We start from the raw sequence: 22800 nt of genomic DNA, 5'->3' as shown, positions 1-22800 counted from the left end.
GGTATGCACACAAGCATGCATGATGTGTTTTCATATGAAGCTAAGAGCTGTCCTTTAAAGATCACTAAAGAACTCTGCTAGAGTTTTGAAGGGGATTGCATTGAATCTGTGGATTTTGGAGGGTAGATCACTCTTTTCATTATGCTGATCCTACTGATCCAAGAACATGGGGAATCTTTCCATCTTCTGATATCTTCCTCACTTTTATTTCAGCAACATCTTAAAGTTTTTATTATATAAGACTTTGACTTTCTTGGTTAGAGTTACCCCAAGTTATTTTGTATTTTTTGACGCTATTGTGAAAGGTATTGTTTCCACAAGTTCTAAGTCTATTTGACTTTTGTATATACTGATTTTGTACTGATTGTCTCTTTTTTCTTTTCTTATTTTTAAAGTTAATTTTGTCTCCTGCTACATTGCTGAAAATGTTTATCAGTTCTAGGAGTTTCTTGGTGAAATTTTCATTACCATTAATACATAAATTGATATCATATATATCTACATAAAGACATTTTGACTTCTTCCTTTTCAGTTTGTATTTCCCTGATCTCCTCCAGTTGTCTCATTTCTCTAGCTAAGCCTTCAAGTATTATATTAAATATGTTTATAGAGAGTGGACATCCTTGTCTTCTTCCTGATTTCAGTAAAAATGCTTTGTGTTTCTCTTCATTCATATTCATGCTGGCTGTGGGCCTGTTGTAAACTGCCTAAAATATAGTAACACTGAAGTATATTTCTTGTATTCTGAGTCTTTATAGGACATTTATCATGAAGAGTTGTTGGATTTTGTCTCAGAATTTTCTGCATCTAGTGAGATGATCGTATGATTTTTTTTAAATATTTAATTATTTATTAAGCATACAATGTACTGCTGGCATGGAAGGCACCAGGTCTCATTACAGATGGTTGTGAGCCACCATGTGGTTGCTGGGAATTGAACCTCTGGAAGAGTAGCCAGTGCTCTTACCCTCTGAGCCATCTCTCCAGCCCGATCGTATAATTTTTGTCTTTCAGCCTTTATGTAGTGTATTGCATTTATCAATTAACGTAAGTTGAAACATTCCTGCATCTTTGGAATGAAGCCTGCTTTATCGTGGTGTATCATCTTTTTCACTGTGTTTTTGTATTCCGTTTGCCAGTGTTTTATTGGGAACTTTTAATTTTATTTTCATTAGAAAACCTGATTTGCACTTATTTTCCTTTTCTTGGGTCTTTGTGAGGCTTCAGTATGGGGTTAATTGTCGCCTCAAATAAAGAATTGGAACAGGCTCCTTTTGTTTCTATTTTGGGGAATAATTTAAGGGTATTGACATTAATATTTTTGAAAGTCTAGTAGAATTTTGTGCTGAATCAAATTATTTTGTTTGGGTAACTTGTAATTACTGCTTCTATTTCACTAGGAGTTATATGCCTGTTTAAATTGTTTATCTTGTCTTGATTTAACCTTTATTACATCCTATATATCAAGAAATGCATTCATTTCTTTTAGGCTTTTCGAGGGTTTTCCAATTTGGTGGAATATAGATTTTTTTTTAAGTATATCCCCTGGATTTCCTTGATGTCTGTTATTATGTTCCTCTTTTTGTCTCTAATTTTTATTGATTTGGGTCTTATTTCTCCATCTTTTAGTTAATTTGGCTGATGTGGGAGTGTCATATATCAATCTGTTGATTTCATTGGCTAAGCAATAAAGAAACTGCTAGGCCCATTGGATAGGCCCACCCTTAGGTGGGTGGAGTAAACAGAACAGAACGCTGGGAGGAAGAGGAAGTGAGGTCAGACTCCACAGCTCTCCTCTTGGGAGCAGAAGAGAGGCCATGCTCCGCTCTCCCAGGCGGGCGCACGCAATGAAGCAAGCCGCCAGGTCAGACATGCTGAATCTTTTCCGGTAAGACCGGTGCTCACAGATTATTAGAGATGGGTTGATTGGGATATCAGAATTAGCTAGTAAGGGCCAGAGCTAAGGGCCAAGCAGTGATGAAAAGAATACAGTGTCTGTGTAATCATTTCGGGGCATAAGCTAGCCGGGCAGGGCAGGCGGCTGGGGTGTTTGGGGACGCAGCCCCGCCGCCGCCCCTTATTACAACAAATGGTGCCCAACGTGGGGCTAACTGAGTCCACAGAAAGCCTGAGAAAGCTTAGAAAAGAATAGAGTAAAGCATGTTTCTTATGGCAATTTCTCTGGTCTACTTTGCTTGCTAGAGGCAAGCAAGCGCCTCATCTAAGAGAGGCTTCCTGACTCAGCTTTAGCTACAAAAGCCTGCAGCTCATTAAGAGGTCCTGCCACGAAACACTTAAACGGTGTTGACGAAAAGCTGAACGCATGCTTTTCAGTTTTCAGCCGTAGCAGGAAAAAAGCTGCGCTGTTTAAAAATGCCAGCTTTCTGGGCCATCCTGCCAGGGCAAACTCTGACTGTTTGAGGCAGGAGGGCCAGTTACCGAGAGAGGACTTGAGTGTTGTCTGTTGTAGCTTGCTGGCTGGCAGGGACCTTGAACCGCCAGTTGTGGCTATAAACATGGCTACAGCCAGTACCTCAGCCTTGAGGCTGGAAAGCTAAGGAATGGGCTACATCTAGCCGGCAAAGCCACACCTTTAGTCCTACTGATATTGCTTAGTAAATTAAAGGCTCTTGTGGTCAAAAAAAGAGAGATATACAGTAAAGAGAGATTCAAAGACAGAAAAAATTTCTGAATGGTTTAAAGTGTGTTAAAAATATATGCAAGCTGAAAGTTGAAGTTCTTAAAGCAAAAAACAAAAAAAAAAAGGAAGAGAGTTGTTGTGTGTACACACCTTTAATCCCAACACTTGGGAGGCAGAGGGAGATAGACCTCTGTGACTTCAAGGTGTGGTAGCACACGCCTTTAATCCCAGTGCCTAGAAGGCAGAGACGAACAGATCTCTGTGAGTTCAAGGTGTAGTTGCAAACACCTTTAATCCCAATGCCTGGGAGGCAGAGACGGGCAGATCTCTGAGAGTTCAAAGACAGCCTGGTCAAAGATGTACACTCAAAAAGCAAAAAGTTAACCTAGAAATGTCGCAGCTTAGATTCTTAAGTGCCTAGTGATTTAAAGGTGCAAATCAAAAGTGCTCCTGGATAGTAAAAAATTGCAGATTCACAATAGGACAGATTCAGACCACTAAATAAGTCACACTGTTGGATGAATGTACGTTGGCTTGGGAGAGAGAAGAAAAAGAATATAGAGAATAAAGTTAATGGTTTAAAAAGAAAAAAGTAAAAGTAAAGTCTTTAAAGAGACAGAGTACAGATAGTTATAGATATAAATAAAAATAAGCCGCGTAAAGATGGAAAATTCACAGAGAGTCTGGATTATGTACATTGTGTTTTCTTTAAAATTTTTGACTGTGAAGGAGCTAAGTACAGAGAGACATTTCATTATATGGGCTGCCCAGTGGAACCAGAACGGATATCATGAGGGTATGACTTCAGAATTTGGATCTAAGGATATGATACTTTGGAAAAGAGATTCTTCTTTTGTTTTCACAGAGGATGAGACTCTATGGATTTCTTCTATTCCGATTTGGTATGATGGACCACGTCCTCCTGAAGGGTTGCTGTGAACATCTTCAGAAAATTGCTTTGCTCAACTGCCAACTGAGATGAAACCTGGCACACAGGTTACACCCTAAAATCATTAACGATGCCCCCATTCAGCAGAAAGCAGTTTGGAGAGAAATAACTGCGCCCATGTTCCCAAATATGGTTTATAAACGTTGTTTTACATTTAAAGGGGGATATGATATAGATATGAATAATTTGCATTAGTATAGATTTTGCTTTATTGATAGAGATTTAAGGTCAATTTTGTTATATGTATAAATGTTTCTGATGTAACTTTTACTTGATAACTGTTTTGTTATATGTAATTTTGCTATGTTAAGGTTAAAGCCTTCCTTTTTTTTGTTTAAACAGAAAAAGGGGAAGTGATGTGGGAGTGTCATATATCAATCTGTTGATTTCATTGGCTAAGCAATAAAGAAACTGCTAGGCCCATTGGATAGGCCCACCCTTAGGTGGGTGGAGTAAACAGAACAGAACGCTGGGAGGAAGAGGAAGTGAGGTCAGACTCCACAGCTCCCCTCTCGGGAGCAGAAGAGAGGCCATGCTCCGCTCTCCCAGGCGGGCGCACGCAATGAAGCAAGCCGCCAGGTCAGACATGCTGAATCTTTTCCGGTAAGACCGGTGCTCACAGATTATTAGAGATGGGTTGATTGGGATATCAAAATTAGCTAGTAAGGGCCAGAGCTAAGGGCCAAGCAGTGATGAAAAGAATACAGTGTCTGTGTAATCATTTCGGGGCATAAGCTAGCCGGGCAGGGCAGGCGGCTGGGGTGTTTGGGGACGCAGCCCCGCCGCCGCCCCTTATTACAACATTTGGCTAAAGGTTTATCTATCTTATTGATTTCTCAAAGAAACAATTCTTCATTTTATTGATTTTTGTGTTTATTTTTGCCTCTATTTTATTTATTTCACATCTCAGTTTGATTATTTCTTGCTGTATACTCCTTTGCGATGTTAATTCTTTTTCTTTAAAGTCTTCAGGTGTGTACTGCTGTTGTTAATACGAAATTGCTCCAATTCTTTGTGTAGGCACTTAGTGAGGTGACTTGCCTCTTAGAACCTCCTCCGTTGTGTTCCATAGGTTTGGGTACATTATGTTTTATTTTCACTCAATTCTACAATGGTTTTAATTCATATTTTAGCAATTTTTCATTCAGTGGTGAGTTGTCCAATTCTTCATGAATTTGCAAACTTTCTGTTGCTGTTGATCTTCAGTTTAGGTCCAAGGTGATTAGAAAGGCACATGATATAATTTCAGTATTTTTATATCTGTTGAGACTTGCTCTGTGTCCAAGTATGTGGTCAATTTTGGGGAACGTTTGATGAACTCTGAGAAGACGAAATATTCTTTGTGTTTGGGTGAAATGTTCCTCTGTAAATATCTACTAGAACCACTTGATTTATGACCTTATATAACTCCAACATTTCTCTGTTTAGCTTTTATCTTGAAGACATGTCAATTAAGAAGAATTGGGTATTGAACTCACCCCCTATAACAGTATGGGAAAACATATGATTTCAACAGTGTTTTTTTTTCTATGAATATAGGTGCCCATGTAATTGGTGCATATGTATTTATAATTGCAACATTCTCTTCAAGGATTTCTTTACTTACATAAGTGTGTAATGTCTTTTTCCTCATGCATGGAAATGGCTTCAACGGTGTGCTTCTTGGGGCCGTTTATTTGGAATGTCTTTCTCCATCATCCTCTTACCCCGAGGCAATGTCTATCCTTGATGACAAGGTGTGTTTCTTGGCTGCAACAAAAGAGACAGGGCCAATTTTAAAAACCAATCTGGCAGTGAATGTCTCTTGTTGAATATTTTTTTGTGCTCTGACCTGGATTTCTCCTTACTCTATTCCTAGTATTTGTAAATTTAGTCTTTTAATAGTGTCCCAAAGTTTTGGGCTTGGATTTTTTAGATTTAAATTTTTCTTTGATTGAGGTGTCCATTTCGACTACCTTGTCTTCAGCCCCTGAGATTCTTTCTTCCATTCTCAGCACCTACTGCTACCGAGGGTTACTAAATTCTATGGAGATATATTGTTCTAGCTGGTAATGTTTTTGTTTTGTGTCTAGGCATTTGGAATTGGGATGATTATGGTGTTGGGATGATTAAGTGTTGGTACTTTGTCATGTCTTTGTTGAGTGGGTATTCTATTTCTTTGTTGCTCTTGCTTTCTTTGGATCTTAGGAAAGTTTGATGGCTGTGGTTTGCCTGGTAGGGAGAGCTTCTTCAAGTCAGTGGGTAGCTGAGAGAAATAGAGCTGGGATAGGATAAAAGCATGAGAAGAGCTTCAGGAAAGACCTAAGGTTCCCTCCTGGAGGCAGAATCCCCAGATCTGGAGGTACATTAGAGAGAGGGGATCTTGCATGCAGGTGTGGTAAGGCAAAGAATTATTTGGTGAGACAGGGGTGAAAGGACCAGGGGGCTCTGTGTATGAACCAAGAGTTGGAGACTCCAGTGGATGGAGCTAAGCGGGGAGGAGGGACTCCTGTAGGAAGGTTATTATTGGCCTGAGCAAGAGAATATAGAGATCATAAAAGAGGACTGCACAGATAGTGTGATTCACCTGCCTGAGTCCCTGGCAGTGGTGGACACTGGACATCTTGAGTAGAAAGTGTTTCTGGGTATGGGGGGCTAAAGGGGATGAACTAGAAGGTGTGGGGCTAAGAGAGTGCACTGGGATTAGGGAAGCTGAGTCCGCACTAAGGTTTGGTGGAGTCACTAGGGGATGGAAGTGGGCATAGAGGAGTGAACCCTGCAATCAGTCTGCTATAGAGCTAGGGACACACTCGAGAGATTGTACTGGAGGATGGGAAGGAGAGTAGCAATTGTCTTCCTGAGTCCAGGTCCAGAGTCATCCATGGATGACACGAGGTAGAAAGTGTTTCTAAGTATGGGCAGCTGACACAAAGGAACAGGGACACCTTAGATTGAGTAAATGCAACACTTGACATCATTAATCTGTCCAACTCTACTTACTACTAACTTCTTTCCCCAAATCAACAAACATGTCTTATCAACCAGTCAAAAGCAAAAGGAAAAACAATGGGAAAATATCATAAAGAAAACCCCAAACTTTCTTGTAAGCTAATGTCTTCCTGAATCCATATGCAGTGTTCTCTCCTTTCACTCAAAATCTTGAAGGTAGGGCCTCTGTTACAAACCTTGAAACCTTTAAACTTTTTATTTCTCAACCCCTTTCTATTGTTTGTATCTTCCATAGATTTAGCTTTGTGATTGTTTTAAAAGGCTTAATTTTTCTTTCCTGACAGCAATACACCCACCCCCTTTCTCTCTATACCATTCCTTGTATTTTTACCTCCTTCTTTTCCTCTTCCTTTCTTTTTGCATTTTATATATTGTGTGTATTGACATGCATGTGCCATGGTGAATATGTGGTTGCAGAGGGCAGTTATTGGGAATCAATTCTTTCTTCCCACTGTGTAAGTCCTGGGAATCAAACTCACATCTTAAGACATGGTCTTAAGAGTATTTCCTTTCTGCACCATCTTGTTGACCCTCTCCCTTTTCTTCATGTCTGACATGCCTTTATCTCACTAGCTTGGTATGTAAATGAATAATTGCAGGACATAACTTCAAAAGGCAACTCACTGGTTTAAAGGAGGGTCTTCTTTACTGGGTGAACAGGTATACGAATCCTGTCCAGAAGACCACCGTCACACAACGTAAAGTCTGTACTTTTCCTGCTGAGCTAGGTGGAGACCGCTGATGCTCTGATAACAGATTATGTAACTTCACTCTCTGTTCTAGTCGTGTAACACAAAGAACCAGGGACACCTTAGAATGTGCAAGGAAGAAATTCGGGAGTGAAAAAAATTAGTTGTTTCTATGGAAATTCAGATGAATGCTTTGAAAGCTCCACAGAACTGGTGACTTAGATAAAAATCACAGCCAAATAAAGTGAAAAGTAAGACTACAAAAAGGATAATATTTGAAATATGGCTTCATTTTACACTGAAATTGCCTTCCTAGAGACTACTTAAGAAAGCTACAGCTAGAATTGTGAATGGCACACTATGGCTGAAAAGGCTACGCTGAGTTTTAGCTAATGATGGATTCAGACCTGCAAGCAAAGACTTGGCCTCACATTAAAGGAAACCATAATGAAAGTACACATATATGTTCTAAGGTGTCTGAATGTCACTTTAATGATCTTTGGCTTTCACTGACTCTAATTAACCAACTGTTAGTGCTAATTGTCATGCCGAAGAGGCTGCCTTTCCCAGGAGTCCAGATTGCACCGTGAGATTGCACTGCTTCGGTTCTTTTTCCTTGAATGATTAAAATTCCATTATCTTCAACACAGCATTAAAGATATAAGCCCCACACCTGAAAGTTCCCTGCGAAAAAGGACCCCACTTCATTCTGTCACTGCATCTACCACTTCCCTTTATTCCCTCTTCCACATGTCACACACAGTAGCTATTTTGAAAAAATTGAGATGTAATGTCTACTAAAAATATCACTCCATATATTGCAATCCAAGAATTAAAAGTCCAGCTTTTATAAATATCAGTCACCTGTGAATCCCTGTGTCGTGAAATCACGCATTCACAAATGAAGAAAAGAAACTCAGTTAGGGAGTAGCATTAGCACTTTAGTTGGCAAGTTGAGTTTAATTTTTAAAATAGGTGTGAAGTTCCAGAACAATCTAGATATGGGTAGATGCCATTATAGCTTTTAGTTAGATTTTGGGTCTGAAGATTTGCTTCCATCTTGATCCCTGTGGGTTTTCTGTAGAGCACAGAGATATATTCTTTTTATTTTATAAACTCTAGAACTAATTGTCTTAATAGTTACTGACTTATTCATGATATGGCTGGTAATGTGCGACTAAATAAGGCTTGAACCTGGCACTGCGCATCTCAAGCCACCTTACATATGCCCCTAAGGATCTTTATAACTGGCAAGGAGCATTTTCAGGGACTCAGCTGTACCACTCAATGGAAAAAAATATAAAACCAATGACAACTTGAAATTTGCAGACAAATGGCTGGAACTAGAAAAAAACATCCTGGGTGAGGTAATCCAGACCCAGAAAGACAAACATGGTATGTACTCACACATTAGTGTGCTGTGGGACAATGATCTTTTATCCTGTCATTTGTATTATTTTTAATAAAACACTGATCAGCCAGTATCCAGGCAGGAAGTAGATGCAGGGCAATGGGAACAGGAGAATTCTGGGAAGAGGAAAGGTCAGTCTGCAGTTGTCACCCAGACACAGAGTAAGCAAGATTTGACTGCCTCACCGAAAAAGGTACCAAGCCATGTGGCTAACACAGACAAGAATAATGGGTTAATGTAAGACGTTAGAATTAAGTAATAAGAAGCCTGAGCTACTAGGCCAACCAGTTTATAATTACTATAGGCCTCTGTGTATTTCCTTGAGACTGAACGACTGCAGGACTGGGGGGGGGGAGAAACCCCAGTCAACATAGTGGATATTAGATGTAAAGCCAAGGACAACCAGTCCACAACCCCAGAGAAGTTAGGTAACAAAGGGAACCATAAGAGAAACATACATGGATCCACCTTGGAAGGGGAAACAGATAAGATCTCCTGGGAAATTAGAAGGAGTGAGGGAGAAGAAGAAGAGGGAGGAAGAGAATATGAGGGAATGAAATGCTCAGGAAGGGGGGAAGACAGTGAGGGAAGGGTAGGAAAGAGATATCTTGATTGAGGGCAGAGCCATTAAAGGGCTAGAGAGAAACACAGCACTAGCACAGCACTAGGAAATTTCCAGGAATCCACAAGGATGACCCCAGCTAAGACTCTAAGCAACAGTGGAGAGAGTACCTGAAATTATTGGCTTATTCCAATAATCAGATTGATTACTTAATTGTCATCAAAGAACCAGCAACTGATGGAAAGAGACACAGCGAAGCACTGGGCCAAGCTACCTGAGACCCACCCAAGTGAGGGAAGAGCAATAATATGAGCAAAGGGGTCAAGACCATAACGGTGATATGGTGTAGGAGGTCCTTCTGTTTATGTGTTGCTTTCATTGAATAATGAATAAAGAAACTGCCTTGGCCTTTTGATAGGGCAGAACTTAGGTAGGCGGGGATAACAGAACTGAATGTTGGGAGGAAGAAAGCAGAGTCAGGGAGAAGCCATGGATCCTCCACCTGAGACGGACGCGGGTTAGAATATTTCCTGGTAAGCCACTGCCACATGGCAATATATAGATTAATAGAAATGGGTTAAATTACAATGTAAGAATTAGTCAATAAGAAACTAGAGCTAATGGGCCAAGCACTGTTTTAATTAATACAATTTCTATGTGGTTATTCCGGGTGTAAGCTAGTGGCCCTCCACTTCTACAACAGTGATACCCACATAAAAAGCCACTCTGAGAGCTCACTGATTCTGGACTGATAGCTGGTGAACCAGAATAGGACCAAATTAAACAGACCACATGTGGGGGGTCAGTTGTGAGACTCAGGCAGTCTGTGGTGCCACTGAAGTAGACCAGGATTTATCCCTAGTGCTTAACCTGGCATCTAGGAGTTCATCCTTTTTTGGAGGGATACCTTGCTTAGCTAGATATGGGGGTGGGGGAGGTCTTTGGTCATACCTGGAAGTGAAGTGTCAGACTTTGTTGACTTCTCATGGGAAAGGTTTCTGAGGAGTGGTTGGGGGAGTGAGGTGGGGAGAAGGTGCGGCAAGAAGGAGGAGGGGAGAGAGTGGGAATGGGGTGGCTATGTGAAATAAAAAAGATTGTATTTAAAAATTCTTAATAATAATAAAAAGAAACAATCAAGCCCCGTGTTACAAAATCATTGCTTGTCTTTTCTCTAGTTCTAGGTCTAGTAATAGAGTTTAGCTGTTTACCACACTTCCCACAATGTTCTTTGTGTGTGTTGGGGTGAGGTGGGATGTATGGAATTGGGTTCCATAGTGTACATGAAGAGGCCAGGGGACAACCGTAAGGGCCGGTCCTCCTCTTTCACCAGGTTTGAAACAGGGTCTCGTTTTTGTACCTGCCTAAGCCAGGTTAAGCCTGTGAGCTGGGGAACTTCCTGTCTCTACTTGCCAACTCAGTGTAGGGTACAGATCCTACTGATTTTATATAGGTTCTGGACACCAGAACTCAGTACCCAATGCCTGCATGAGAAATGCTTTAACTCACTGAGCAATCTTTCCGGTCCTGTATGCTATTGGTAAGGATTCAACTTATAAGAACTGATTGCCCATTTACTCCTTTGCCCTCCTTTAACTCCTCACACAGTTAAAAATTGCATAGATAGCCACTTAGTACGCAGGCCCAAGGAAGGCACCAAGACACGCCAAGTGGGGTAAATGATTTAGTTATGCCCCGGTCCCATGCCTACCTTCTGGCTTCATTAATCTACTGACGCTTACTTCCAGGTCATTAATGAAACTTTGAGAAAAAGGAGTTTCAACATATTTCTCACGGAACCCTCAAAATGACACAATGTCTTTATTCCTAGCACAGGTCTTAAGGGTGACAAGAAGCGAGGTGGATGTACTAATTAGGAGTCAACAAATGGGTGAAGTGGCAAAAATAAAAAAAAAAAAGCAATGAGACACAGGGTGCAAGTTCCTGTAAGACACAGAGGAGAGTTATTTCTGTAACTGTTACACGACACAGCACACACTGTGAGTTATTGACGCTTTAAAGCCATTTTACATTTTGTTGATGGGGCTATCAGTTGTTTATTTACTCTCCTAGAATCCTTTATCTGTTGTGATAAAAACGCTCCAGCCAATAGCAACTTTGGGGAAGAAGTGGTTTATACTTCCAGGTCATAAGCCATCACTGAGGGAAGTCAGGGAAAGAACGTAAGGCAAAACCCGTAATAGGGCTCTGCTTGCTGCCTTGCCCACTGGCCGCCTTACAGGAGACAATCTCTGTGGGGATGCTGCAGTCTGTATGGGCTGCACTGTCCTGCGTCAATTATCAAGAGAGACAATCCTCCACAAACCTGTCCACACTTTACCAGATTTTCCTCTCAGATGGCAAGTTTCCAATTAAACTAGGAAATGTAGATGCTAGACGTTGAGCTCCCCAGTTTGCACATGCTAGATGAGCATCCCCACCCCAGCCCATAGCCTGAGCTCATCATTTCATAGTTTAATACTCAGCACTCATTTGGATGTTGTTTCTCCAATAAATTAAAATAGATTGAATTTTATTTGTAGTAAAGATATTTCAATACAAGTTTTCATGAAAGACGATTGCTCATTCTACATTAATAATGTTAGTTAGATTGTTTCACAGTATGCATTACCTGCTCATGTCAAATTTATTTTTCTTAACTTCCCCTCTTTGGAACATAAGAAAATTTGAACATCTTCCTTTGAGTCAGAGAATATGCTAATGTTCTCAAATGCTATCTTAACTCTTCTGGGATGTGAGGTTCTGGTTGTCTTTTTCCTGTCTTAGAAACAAAATGCTAAATGGAAGAAATCCCTGGGTATTTGTAATTTCCTAATTATACGCACACACTGTGAACTATATAACATATGGATATTTAATCATGAAAGGTTGTTCTTTTAAATGATAAAAAAACAAAATAAAATACAACTAACCACAGACCTTCCGAGACCAGTGTAAATAGCTCATATATTATAAAGTCTACCCAAAGGCAGTGCTATGTAAATTTAATTTATAGGCCCTGAATGCCTCCCATGTTAGCTACTCAAAAGTGCTATACTTATATATTCAAGAATCCAGAGGCAATGTTCACCTTGAAAATGTAATATTAAAAAGACACTGCCATTAGTGGCTTTATGTTCTCCTGAAAACCCTTCTTGAATTTGAAATAATGGATAAGTTGATGTAATAACTTCCTTCTCTTTCAAATTTTATGACTAAAATATTGAGTTGTGTTTTATGGCCTTGATTTATTAGATTTTGTAGAATAAGTTGTCTGCTGTAGGCAAAGAAGACCTCAAGAAACTGGAATGAAGCTGATGCTCACAAGTCCGAGGTTTAAAATGAGTGATCATGAATTCATGAGTTTCCAAAGGCTGGACATTGAACTGAATACCATGTGTCGTGTAATTTGTAAGCCGACTTACCATGCCTCTCTACCATAACAGTCTTCTGTGTGTGCATGCGTGTCCACAATGAATCTCATGTTCGAGTACAGGTTATGATTATTGCTGAAAATTTCATTTCCTTTGGGGAAGTTTCCACAGGAATCTTTCACAGCTTATGAGCGAATTGAGTTCTGAGGGACTCTAAAGGAATCCTACTAATTACTTTCAATTTCTGTGAGTAAAACAGAAAGAGGAAGCCGTAAACAGTGGTAAGGCCCCTAAGACCCATGTCTGTGAGAGGATACCAAGACCATGGAACAAAACTTAGCTTCTTTAGTCTATTTTCTTTTTAAATTGGGCATTTTTTTTCCTTTTTCCTGGGACTGGGGATTGAACTCGCTGTCAACTACATGCTAGGTTAAGTGTCCTAACAATAAGCTGTCATCCCTATGTCTATTTTTTTTCCACTTTTGATTTGAAACATGGTCTCTCTAATTTCGTCTGGATCGACCTTGGAATCCTGTTGCCTTGATCTCTCCAGTAGCTGGTTTGTACCATCAGGCCTGGCATAGATTCACATTTTAACAGAATATAGTTCTTGATGGCATGTTTAATTGGAATGATGACTTGGTTTCTACAGAACAAGATGAAATGGGTGAGATTCTGATTGGTTCTCCTGTTGTGAGCAACTTCGTTTTTATAAGATTCGTTTTTATATAAGAAAGTTTTAAAACTTTCGTTTTAAAGTTCTACAACTATTTAGAGTCAGCATGGTCAAATTGGGTTTCTTTGTTTCCAGCATGTAGATTGAATGTTCTGGGCTATCAGTATAAGCGTTTTGAAAACTGTGATGTGATTTTTTTTTATTAGCTAAGTGCACATACCAATCCTGCTTATGTTTCAAGATAAATGCCCCAGTCTGCCTGCGTGGCTCTTGTTAACTGATGATTTCAGAGTTGACCTAAAAACATCCAGGACAGGGACTGTCTTTAAAATGAACCTGGCGTAAGCAGATCTTCCTTTATCTTAAACATTCATTCCCCATAATTGATGGTGATGACGAAAACCCAGTCAGGGCATCACGAGAATTATGCAGAATGTAATAAGTGCTACTGCATTACTGATTCTTCTCAGAAATAATGCATTTCCCTTAGAATTCAGGTCAAGAGAGGAAACAAAATTATCACTTATGCATAACCTCAATTCCATACCCCCTCTCATTACATGGAAGAAACAAACGCACCATGGATTTCTTAGAAGTGGTTTGGAGTTATTATGTTTGTCTAACTTCTCCAGTTACGGTCTTTTGTTGGCCTCGAAGATGTAATTTTAAAATATAACTGATGTATTTCTGCCACCATTACGAGAAATACACATAACAAAATGAATGCATACTCATTTCAGCCTGTAAGATTTGTTTTTAAATTATTCCATTTGAAGCCAGAGGAAACATATGAGATCATTTCTTTCCCTCTGCCAACAAAGTGATTTCCCCATCCCACGAGGACAGTCAAGTGAGTTTCAGGGCTCCAGCTTGCTTCCTATCATCTATGAAGGCAGGCTAGTTAGTCTCCCTGATGGGAGAAGTCTCAGTAGGAAGCCCTGGAGAGATTGTGCCTATTTTGCAAAGAACATTGTGTCTGCAACCTGAGCTCATTCTGTAGGCTAAAAAGTGAGCAGGACTTAGCAGAGTGCATGCCCTGCTGTTTGCTGTCCTCGGAGTGTGTAAGCGCTGTATTCTTTCTCCACGTGCATTTCAAGTTCTGGGACACACATGCACACAGAGGTGCACACGTGCCCAACGACCGTCCCCAAGCCTCAGGCCAGGACAAGTCCCCAGCACTCCCAGGCCGGCTCCTCCGCCTATCCCCACCCACCCGGGCTCCACGTGGGCGCACCCAGGCGCCAGGCAGCCGCGCGGCCCACGGAACCCAGGGCCTGCCCGGAGCAGAGAGGGAAGGCGCGGCCCGGGGCGGGACAGACAAAGCTGGCGTCCAATGGAGCCCAGCATTGGCTCCCCGAAAGGAGGGAGCGGAGGCTCGCGCGGGCCCAATGAGCTGGGAGCCCGAGTGGGACTTCCTCCCGGAATCCCGTTGGCCATGATAGCGGGGCCGTGGGTGACACGTAAGTTGGGTGGGAGGTGGCGGACCGCTGGAACTGCCAGATCAGTGACACCGGCCCACCGCCCCCCTCCTAACCCGACCAGAGCAACCTGTCCCCATCTCTCCACCCTCCGAGGAGGACCTTGCGCGGGGACGCCTCGGGGAACCAGGTCCCTTTGTTGGGCGCACGTCCCCTACCAGTGGTAGCGACAAAGTCCAGCCACGGGAGCCGGCGCGAGGGGCGGGGACAGACGGTGGGGACGGCGAGGCCAAGAAGTGTGGAGGAAGGAAAGCAGGGTAGGCTGCGCGTGGGGACCGGCGGCGAGGGCAGCGGGCTCTGAAGTATGCAAAGGGACCCCACGCGGGCCCAGCCACTCGCGGAGATTTGACGTCCCAGAAGTTTGGTGGCCGCTGCCCGGGTGGCGTCGATGGCCTGGCGCCCCGCCGTACGCGGGGGCTGAGCAGCCGCCTCTTCCCCTCCGGCTCCGCTTTTGTGTCTTGCGTCTTCTGCCCATGCCGAGTCCGGCTACTTCCCGCGGTGGCCGCTGCTGAGCCGCCCGACTCAGCCGAGGACCGAGGACACGACGGCGCCCGCCGCCGCCGCAGCGCGGGGCGCAGGAGGGACTATGGGAAACGGGATGTGCTCCCGAAAGCAGAAGCGGATCTTCCAGACGCTGCTGCTACTCACGGTGATCTTCGGCTTCCTTTATGGCGCGATGCTCTACTTGGAACTGCAGACCCAGCTGCGCAAAGCTGAGGCGGTGGCGCTCAAGTACCAGCAGCACCAAGACTCACTCTCTGCCCAGTTGCAAGGTACAGTACAGTTAAGGGGACGCGCGTGGCCAACTTCGCTCCGCGGTAGTGCTGGGCTGGGAAAGTAGCTTGACTTGGCAGGTACCACCCAGTGACCTTCCGGAACAACAACCCGGGCTGCTGGCCTCTGGGTGTGTTGTGGAGAGGTGACATCCCGGTTTTCCTTCTTCCTCCCAGGAGTTCTTTTTGAAAAAATCCACAGCACCAACCCATGATCCTGCCTGGCTTGGGGGGGCGGGGGATGTGTGCATACAAGACAGGATATTTTACCAGAAGCACTTGTCAAAGGCCCAGCTGCATTCTGGGCAAATAGCCCTCCTGCCACATCTGCCAACTCTTTCCCAAGAGGCAAGCTCTGGTTTGTCGATATGGAGAGTTGCACACACATTTGCTAACTGGTTCTCCTTTTCAAGAAAAATCAAGGGGGGGGGGGGCAGTGCACTAGTGGCCGGTGAATGGAACTGGCTATCTTGTATTGTCATTATTATGCTGGTTTAATAGGTAATTTGAGAAACGTTGGGCGTGATGGAAAAGTCCACACTTTAAAAGGGTGTCTTCCTTCGGAGGCCTTTAGGTGATCACAGAGCTCTGTGTGTGGGTATGCTTGGATGCACACGTGTGTTTTTACAGTTAGCTTGGGGAAGTCGGATAGAAGAAACATAGCATTTCACTTTGCCAGCCTCGGAAGACACAACTTGTGCAAGGCGTCCAAAGCTTGGATCCTTCTATTTTAAAAATCCCATCGAATGTGAATTCTCACGGCCCAAATGATTCGTGAGTGAGTGCGCGTCAGCACTTTGGGACTCTGGAGAGGACATACTACTCATTGTATATGTTTTTATAAATGCTTTTACCTGTCCCGCTGGTTTGTTTTCAGCCCGTATGGAACTCTCTCTCCAACACAAAGGAAGCGAGAAATAAGCACCCTATCTAGTCAGTCAAATGATGACCGTCCCTGTTGATAGTACAAATATTGGATCTTCCTGGGCGGAGAAGCCAGAGGGGTCTTTCTGACAGTGGATGTGTGTGCGCACACAAAACAGATGCCTTTGCCTTAATCCAGCTGTGCAGAGCGTTTTCTAGTAAGACTTTTAAGATAGGGGAAAATGATATGCAGCTCTTTGCTTGGTCTGATTTGTTCTTCCAAACTTAGAAGAAAATAAAGTATTTTTAGCTTCTTCAACCTGCGCTGCCCCAGGCAAATGAAAATATGTGGCTGGGCTTCTTTCAAAAGGAAAACCTGTTTTGATAGTTTCTTAGATTTTTTTTTTTTTTAAACATTATAGGTATGGGAGTTTCTCTATGAGTTGTTGGTGTGAGAAGGGTTGATACTGGGCTTGTTTACTTAGAATGCACCAGCGGTATTCCGGTGTGCTTCAGTGTGGGTGTGCGTGTGTTGACTCTCCATTTGCACATGTGAGAGATAGAGGTGGATATCAGGAAGTCTTCCTTAATCGAGTCTCTCTACTTTAGGATACAGGGTCCCTAACTGAATCTTAAATATCCGTTTTGGCTAGGTTGACTGACTAGCCAGCTAACACCACCCGGGTTATTTGTGTGTGTGTGTGTGTGTGTCTGTGCACGTGTGCATGTGTGCACTCTCATGTGTGCATATGTGTGTGCACCAGCGTATATGTATGTTCCTACGTTGAGGCCATAGATTGATGTTCAGTATGTTTTTTTTTCACTCTCTTACTTTATTTCTTGAGACAGCCAGACTGTCTGGCCCTTGAGCTCCAAGGACTTTCTGTTTTCACCCTCCCAGCACCCAGGTTGCAGTCATATACTACCATGTATACCACCATCCCTGGGTTTTTATGTGCGTCCTAGGGACTGAAACTGAGGTCCTCACCTTGCATAGCAAGCAACCAAGTGACTGGCTGAGCTGTGCACCCAGTCCCTGAAATCTTTCTTAATTGATGCGTTTTGCCATTTCCTTTTGGCTGGCAGTGCAACAGTTGCCATGATTGTGGAGCAAGACATGCGTTCACAGGCCGGCTGAAGTTTCTGCTTTTTTCAGAAGAGGATTCAGGCTTGCCGTTAGCAGCATCCTTTTCACATCTGCAGGCTATTTAATAACGAGCATCTTCTGATGGCACGCAGCTTTTGTTTTCCCTTCCCCAAGACAAGCGGCATTTTATCTAGTGGTGCTGCGTACCCCTTCATACACAAACCTTTAGAACATCTAATACCATTCTTTTCTGTTTTGTTTGCTTGTTTTTGACATAAATGTCTCCGTGTGGGTGTGCGTGAATGTGGAGGCTGTAGATTGATGCCAGCTGTCTTTGCTCATTTGCTCCCCACCTTTGCTTCTTGAGATGGGGTCTTCCCCGACCCTGACACTTTGTGACTGGGCTAGGCTGACTGTCTTCAGGGATCTGCTGGGCTCTCCTCCATAGCCACTGGGTTACATAGCAAAATGTAGGTCTCCAGGCTACACAGCAGGGACTTCACAGACTAAGCCACCTCTTGAACCGCCCCCTCCCACTTTTGCTTCTTAAGACTTGTTTAGTCAAGTGAGATCTCTTGATTTGGCTGGCATAAAGGTCAGAGTTAGTTTTGAGTAGTCTTCTTTTAAAACACAGCTTTTGAAAAAATTAAAGTAAATATTTCCTTATCGAATGGTATGCATTTGTTAGGTGAGCATAGTTGGGTTATTTCCATTTGAAGAACAGGGTGTACTCCAGAGTCCTGTGAACAGAGATTACTATTTTTTATAATTGTCCCGTAATTGGAGCTGGATGATGATATGGAAAGGCTAAGGGACCAGATGATCATCTCTGCAAAAAACAATGACAATGTCGTCTGCATCAACGTATCTATCTGTTGCTTGTCTTTCCTATCTATCTATCTATCTATCTATCTATCTATCTATCTATCTATCTATCTATCTATCTATCTATCTCCTATCATTTATTTTTTATAATCTAAGTATCTTTCAATCATCTATGTATCTAACTTCCATATTAGCACCGTAATTATACCCAGTAAGAGTTCAGAGATCACATACTGGTTGCAGGAGCAGTAGCAACCTTTGTTCAGTGCACTGTTTACATAACATCTGAAAGGTTCTTCTTGCTGCTTTCAAGTGAGCCACATGCCACCCTGCTCTGCAAGCAGCCTGCCCCTGGCTAGACTGCCCATTTAGAGCACCTCACAGCTCCCACATCAATTAAATCACATCTGTGGGGGCGGAACCCAGGCTTCAACCAACCGCCTTTAAGGCTCCCTAGGTGATTCCAAAGGCAGCTACGGTTAAGAGCCTTGGCTTTCTAATCTTAAGGCTAAGCTACTTCAAACATCCTCTTCACTTGCTTGGCCCCAAGGGTGTTTTCATCGCTTATCCTGGGCATGTGATTAAAAGCAGACTGGTTTCTGGACTGTGTTCCAATTCTAGTTCTGCCGTGTGTGTGTGTGTGTGTGTGTGTGTGTGTGTGTGTGTGTGTGTGTGTGTGTGTGTGTGGAGTTGGGCCTAATTTTTCTTATTTATCAAGTGGAGAGTAGAGTGAGACATTTTATCAGAGTTATTGTGAAGATTAACCAAAATAATTCCCACGGAATCCTGAGTCTAAACCTGGAATACTGTAGAGCTGTGTGATCATCTGGTTCCCCCCTTGAGATAGATAATCCTTTTCTTGTTGTCCTCCCAGCTTGGCCCTAGGCTCAGCTTCGAGACTGGATGAGTTTCCTGTACAGTTATCTCCCCTCCGTTGTTTCTAAGCAAGCATCAGGAAAGGAGATGAGCTGACATAAGTCAGTGCCTTTTAGCCTGGAGAGCGAATGGCTCCTCCTTGACGATGGAAGCAGAGAATTAGAATTTGGTTATTAATTAACCCTCTGCGCCACTTTAGACTGGCAGAGGTGTGCCGCTTCGGAGGTAATGACCGCATGCAGTAAGGTTGGGAAGAAAATGTAAGGAGCACACATCTGAGAATACTAAGTGTCCTCCCTGGCAACAGTGTGCCACACTGAAACATTAACGACTGGATACCAGTGAAGAAAATGTGTGCAATGTTTCACATATTCTAAATTCAAACAACTATGCTGTGATTATTTAGAAGAAAGGAGTTTGAGAGTTTGGTGCTTCTAAGAGTCCACCTTGTTACTTAAGTTTGCTGCCACCAGGACAACACCCTATCCTGTCCAGGAAAGTATCACATTGGGCCATGGCCTTTTTCTTTTCCATGGCTCCTACATTTGCTTGAAAACAAAAGCCCTTTAGTTCAAGCTTGACCTCTTTAAAGTCCTTCCTCTTCCTGATGCCTCACACCACATAAGTAGGCAATTGGTTGATGTTGATAGTTTGACATGTTCAATTCATTCCCCAGTGAAAAGATAAACTTTTAAATACTTCATGCAACTCCAAGTAGAGCACGCTGTTGCATGTCAGTGATCACTACAAGAATCTGCAGCCGTAGGTCATGTTTGCACCAGCCATCCCTGCGGACGGGAGCTACTCTGCTTGAGTATGTTAGAATCGTGCATGGCACAGAGACCTCTGGTGTGAGCTCCAGGAGGAAAACCCTCCCTTTGACCTTGCTTAGTTCTTCTGTCTTTGCAAAGAACATTGTCCCCTGGACACTGGCTGAAAGAATACGAGAGCTGGAGTGAGGGGAATGAGGACCACGATGAAGTGGGCCAAAAGTCAGAGTGCTGGAGGAGAACCGGAATATGGGAGTGGGAAAGAAGTTAGTAGTAGCGGATGAATGTTCAAGGCATTACGATTCTTCCTTAAAACTTCAATCTCTTTTAAAAAAAAGAAAGGAAGGAAAGAAGAAAGAAAGGGGGAGAGAGAGGGGGGAGGGAGGGAGGGAGGGAAGAAGAAAGAAAGAAAGAAAGAAAGAAAGAAAGAAAGAAAGAAAGAAAAGAAAAGAAAAGAAAGCCATAGGAAATGGAGAAGGGAGAGTGGACTTCAGGGGCAGCAGTAGCCTGAAGACCGCTTCAGTAGAACATTTAACTGGCAGCATTTATTAGGCACCAGGATGGCAGCTGCTGGATGTGTTGGACTTGGTTTCATTAGCCTGCCTTTTATTACACGTGTGACTAGTCAACGTTTAAATGAGACGGTTTCTCGGAACTTGTTGCCCAGCTTTGCTGTAACCTTATGACCCTCTTGTTATCTTTTTCTTTCTTCCTTTTTATTTTTTTGATCCTATTCTGGGGAAGAAAAATAATATGAAAGCATTTTATATAACAGTGACTAAGAATTGTTGCTCTTCATTTTGGCCAGAGTGTTTGTGTTCTATCATGGTGGGCAAAATGTATTTGTGACTTTTGTTTCTAGGTTGTTTGTGGGTTTCATAGCCTTCTTTAGAAGTGAAAGTTCCATGTGTCTATCATAAGTTCAAATAAGAATAGTAAAGCACTTTGCTTCTGAGCATAAATTTGTTCAAAGAATTTCAGAGTGTATTTTCCACATTGAATGGTACTTAATAACCTTTATTGAGTGCCCGCCATGCCAAGGTATTGGGTGCCAAGGTACTGTGTTAAGCACCTCTTTGGACTGAAGGAGCAGTCTGGGGTTTGGGGTAAGTATCTTGCCGTGTCAAGATGGTATCTAATGAAGGCAAGTGTGGAACCCCAGTGAAGCTTCCTGTCTGGGTTGTCCTGAGAAAGTCATTCCTATGAAGATTCAAGTCAGATTTAGACTAAGAGGTTAAAAGGTGTCACCATTTTCAGCAGCATATTAGGGTGAAGGACATGGGTCACCACATGACTTTAGTTGTTGCCAGAGTTGACTTTAGAGGAAGCAGATGCTCCCTCAAATAACGCCAGATCACACAGTACAAAACTTGCTATTCCTACTCAACGTGTTCTTGACAAGTGAAGGAGAAACGCTTGGTTTGATCTTAGAATCTCTCTCCTGCTTCACGAAAGGAAGCTGACTTCAGGCAAGTAACAATCTGGGAGCCAGAATTTGTTTCATGATCTATAATCTTTTAATTAAATAGTCTATTAATTGCCATTCATTATCGCCATGTACATCACATTTTTCATTTACAAGGCAGTGGGTCAGGTTTTCTTTTCAGAAGTCTATTGTTGGGGAAGACAAACACTTGGCAGCGCCTTGACTTACCAGGTGTTGACCGGCCTGGTGAGAACTCACGTGAGGAGGCCTGCGTGCCTGAGGTTTAAGAATGCAATGAACTGATCAGGTCTGATAAGAACACAGAATTTTGTAATTCTCGAAATTCTGAGATGGGAACTCGCTCACCCTCTGGTTCAAGCTGAGCGCAGAGCCAAAGATCCTGACTTCTCGTTGAAGGCAGCGTTCTGCATTGTCCTGTGCTCCCCAAGGACCACCGGGATGCCTGTTTCAGTTTGGACTCCCATGGCATTGCTATTTTTAAACAGTGCTATGCATTGCTGAATGGAATGTTTATGCTCTTTGTTTTCCTTGGCCTATGAAGGCTTATGCTGCAAGCTTGTCTGTCAGTCATTGCTGTTCACTAATAAGCCTTTACTAAATGGCCTCATCGCCTGGAGGGACAAGGCAATGAGATAAATTGCTCCATGACTGTCTGACATTTGGAAAATATTTCTGTTCCTTTTCTTTACACATGAAATGGTACAATGTGATAGTGAGTAGGACATTAAAGATGTGGTGTCATTGTGAAGGATAGACACTGTAAAATATTTGAATGATAATTTACTTTGCACTGAGGATAAGTGAATCAAAAAATTAGAATCACTTTAGGGGAATCAGATACTCCATCTTGTAGTTTCCACTTCGTTTAGCATGCACTTTTTAATTGAGGTTTTTGTTACAAACCACAGAATCTTTTATAAATAATGATCTTCAAGAAAGCTTTGATGTTACATATAAGCTCTCTTAAATATAGGTGCAATGGTAAGAGTAAATATAAACAAATTGCAGTTGGACAGATGAGAATTATTTGGTTACTTAACTTTGAATACAACAATTTATCATGTTTGTACTAGGGTCTTTTTGTTATAAATCTACTTTCTGTGACACCGATTCAACTACTCAGCCATTTTGTGTGTTTGTCTCTCTCTGTGTTGGGAGGGTAAATGTCCATATGTATGTACCTGTGTGTATAGAGATCAAATGTCACCATTGTACTCACAAAAATTTGTGTGTGTGTGTGTGTGTTTATTCACATGTGTCATATCTATGGGTATGATGTATGTCTATGTGCATGTTCCTACGTGTACACATGTGTCTGATCTATGGGTATGATGTGTGTCTACGTGCATATTCATGTGAGAGTGCAGGTGCACACATGCCACAGCTTGCAAGT

The 22800-nt window shown here is 42.5% G+C and overlaps 1 protein-coding gene across 2 annotated transcripts in view; it reads left to right on the top strand.

Moving 5' to 3' along the window:
- The first annotated feature begins 15351 nt into the window (after positions 1–15351).
- Positions 15352–22800, top strand: part of Golim4 (golgi integral membrane protein 4) — a 74252-nt gene continuing 66803 nt past the window's right edge. For both annotated transcript variants that reach the window (XM_075950902.1, XM_075950901.1), the window contains exon 1: positions 15352–15538. In XM_075950902.1, coding sequence (XP_075807017.1) covers positions 15352–15538 — 187 coding nt within the window. The remainder of the gene's footprint in view (positions 15539–22800) is intronic.

This window comes from Microtus pennsylvanicus, chromosome 16 (genome assembly GCF_037038515.1).
Source record: "Microtus pennsylvanicus isolate mMicPen1 chromosome 16, mMicPen1.hap1, whole genome shotgun sequence".
Lineage (NCBI taxonomy): Eukaryota > Metazoa > Chordata > Mammalia > Rodentia > Cricetidae > Microtus > Microtus pennsylvanicus.
This window is presented reverse-complemented; position numbering and strand designations above follow the sequence as displayed.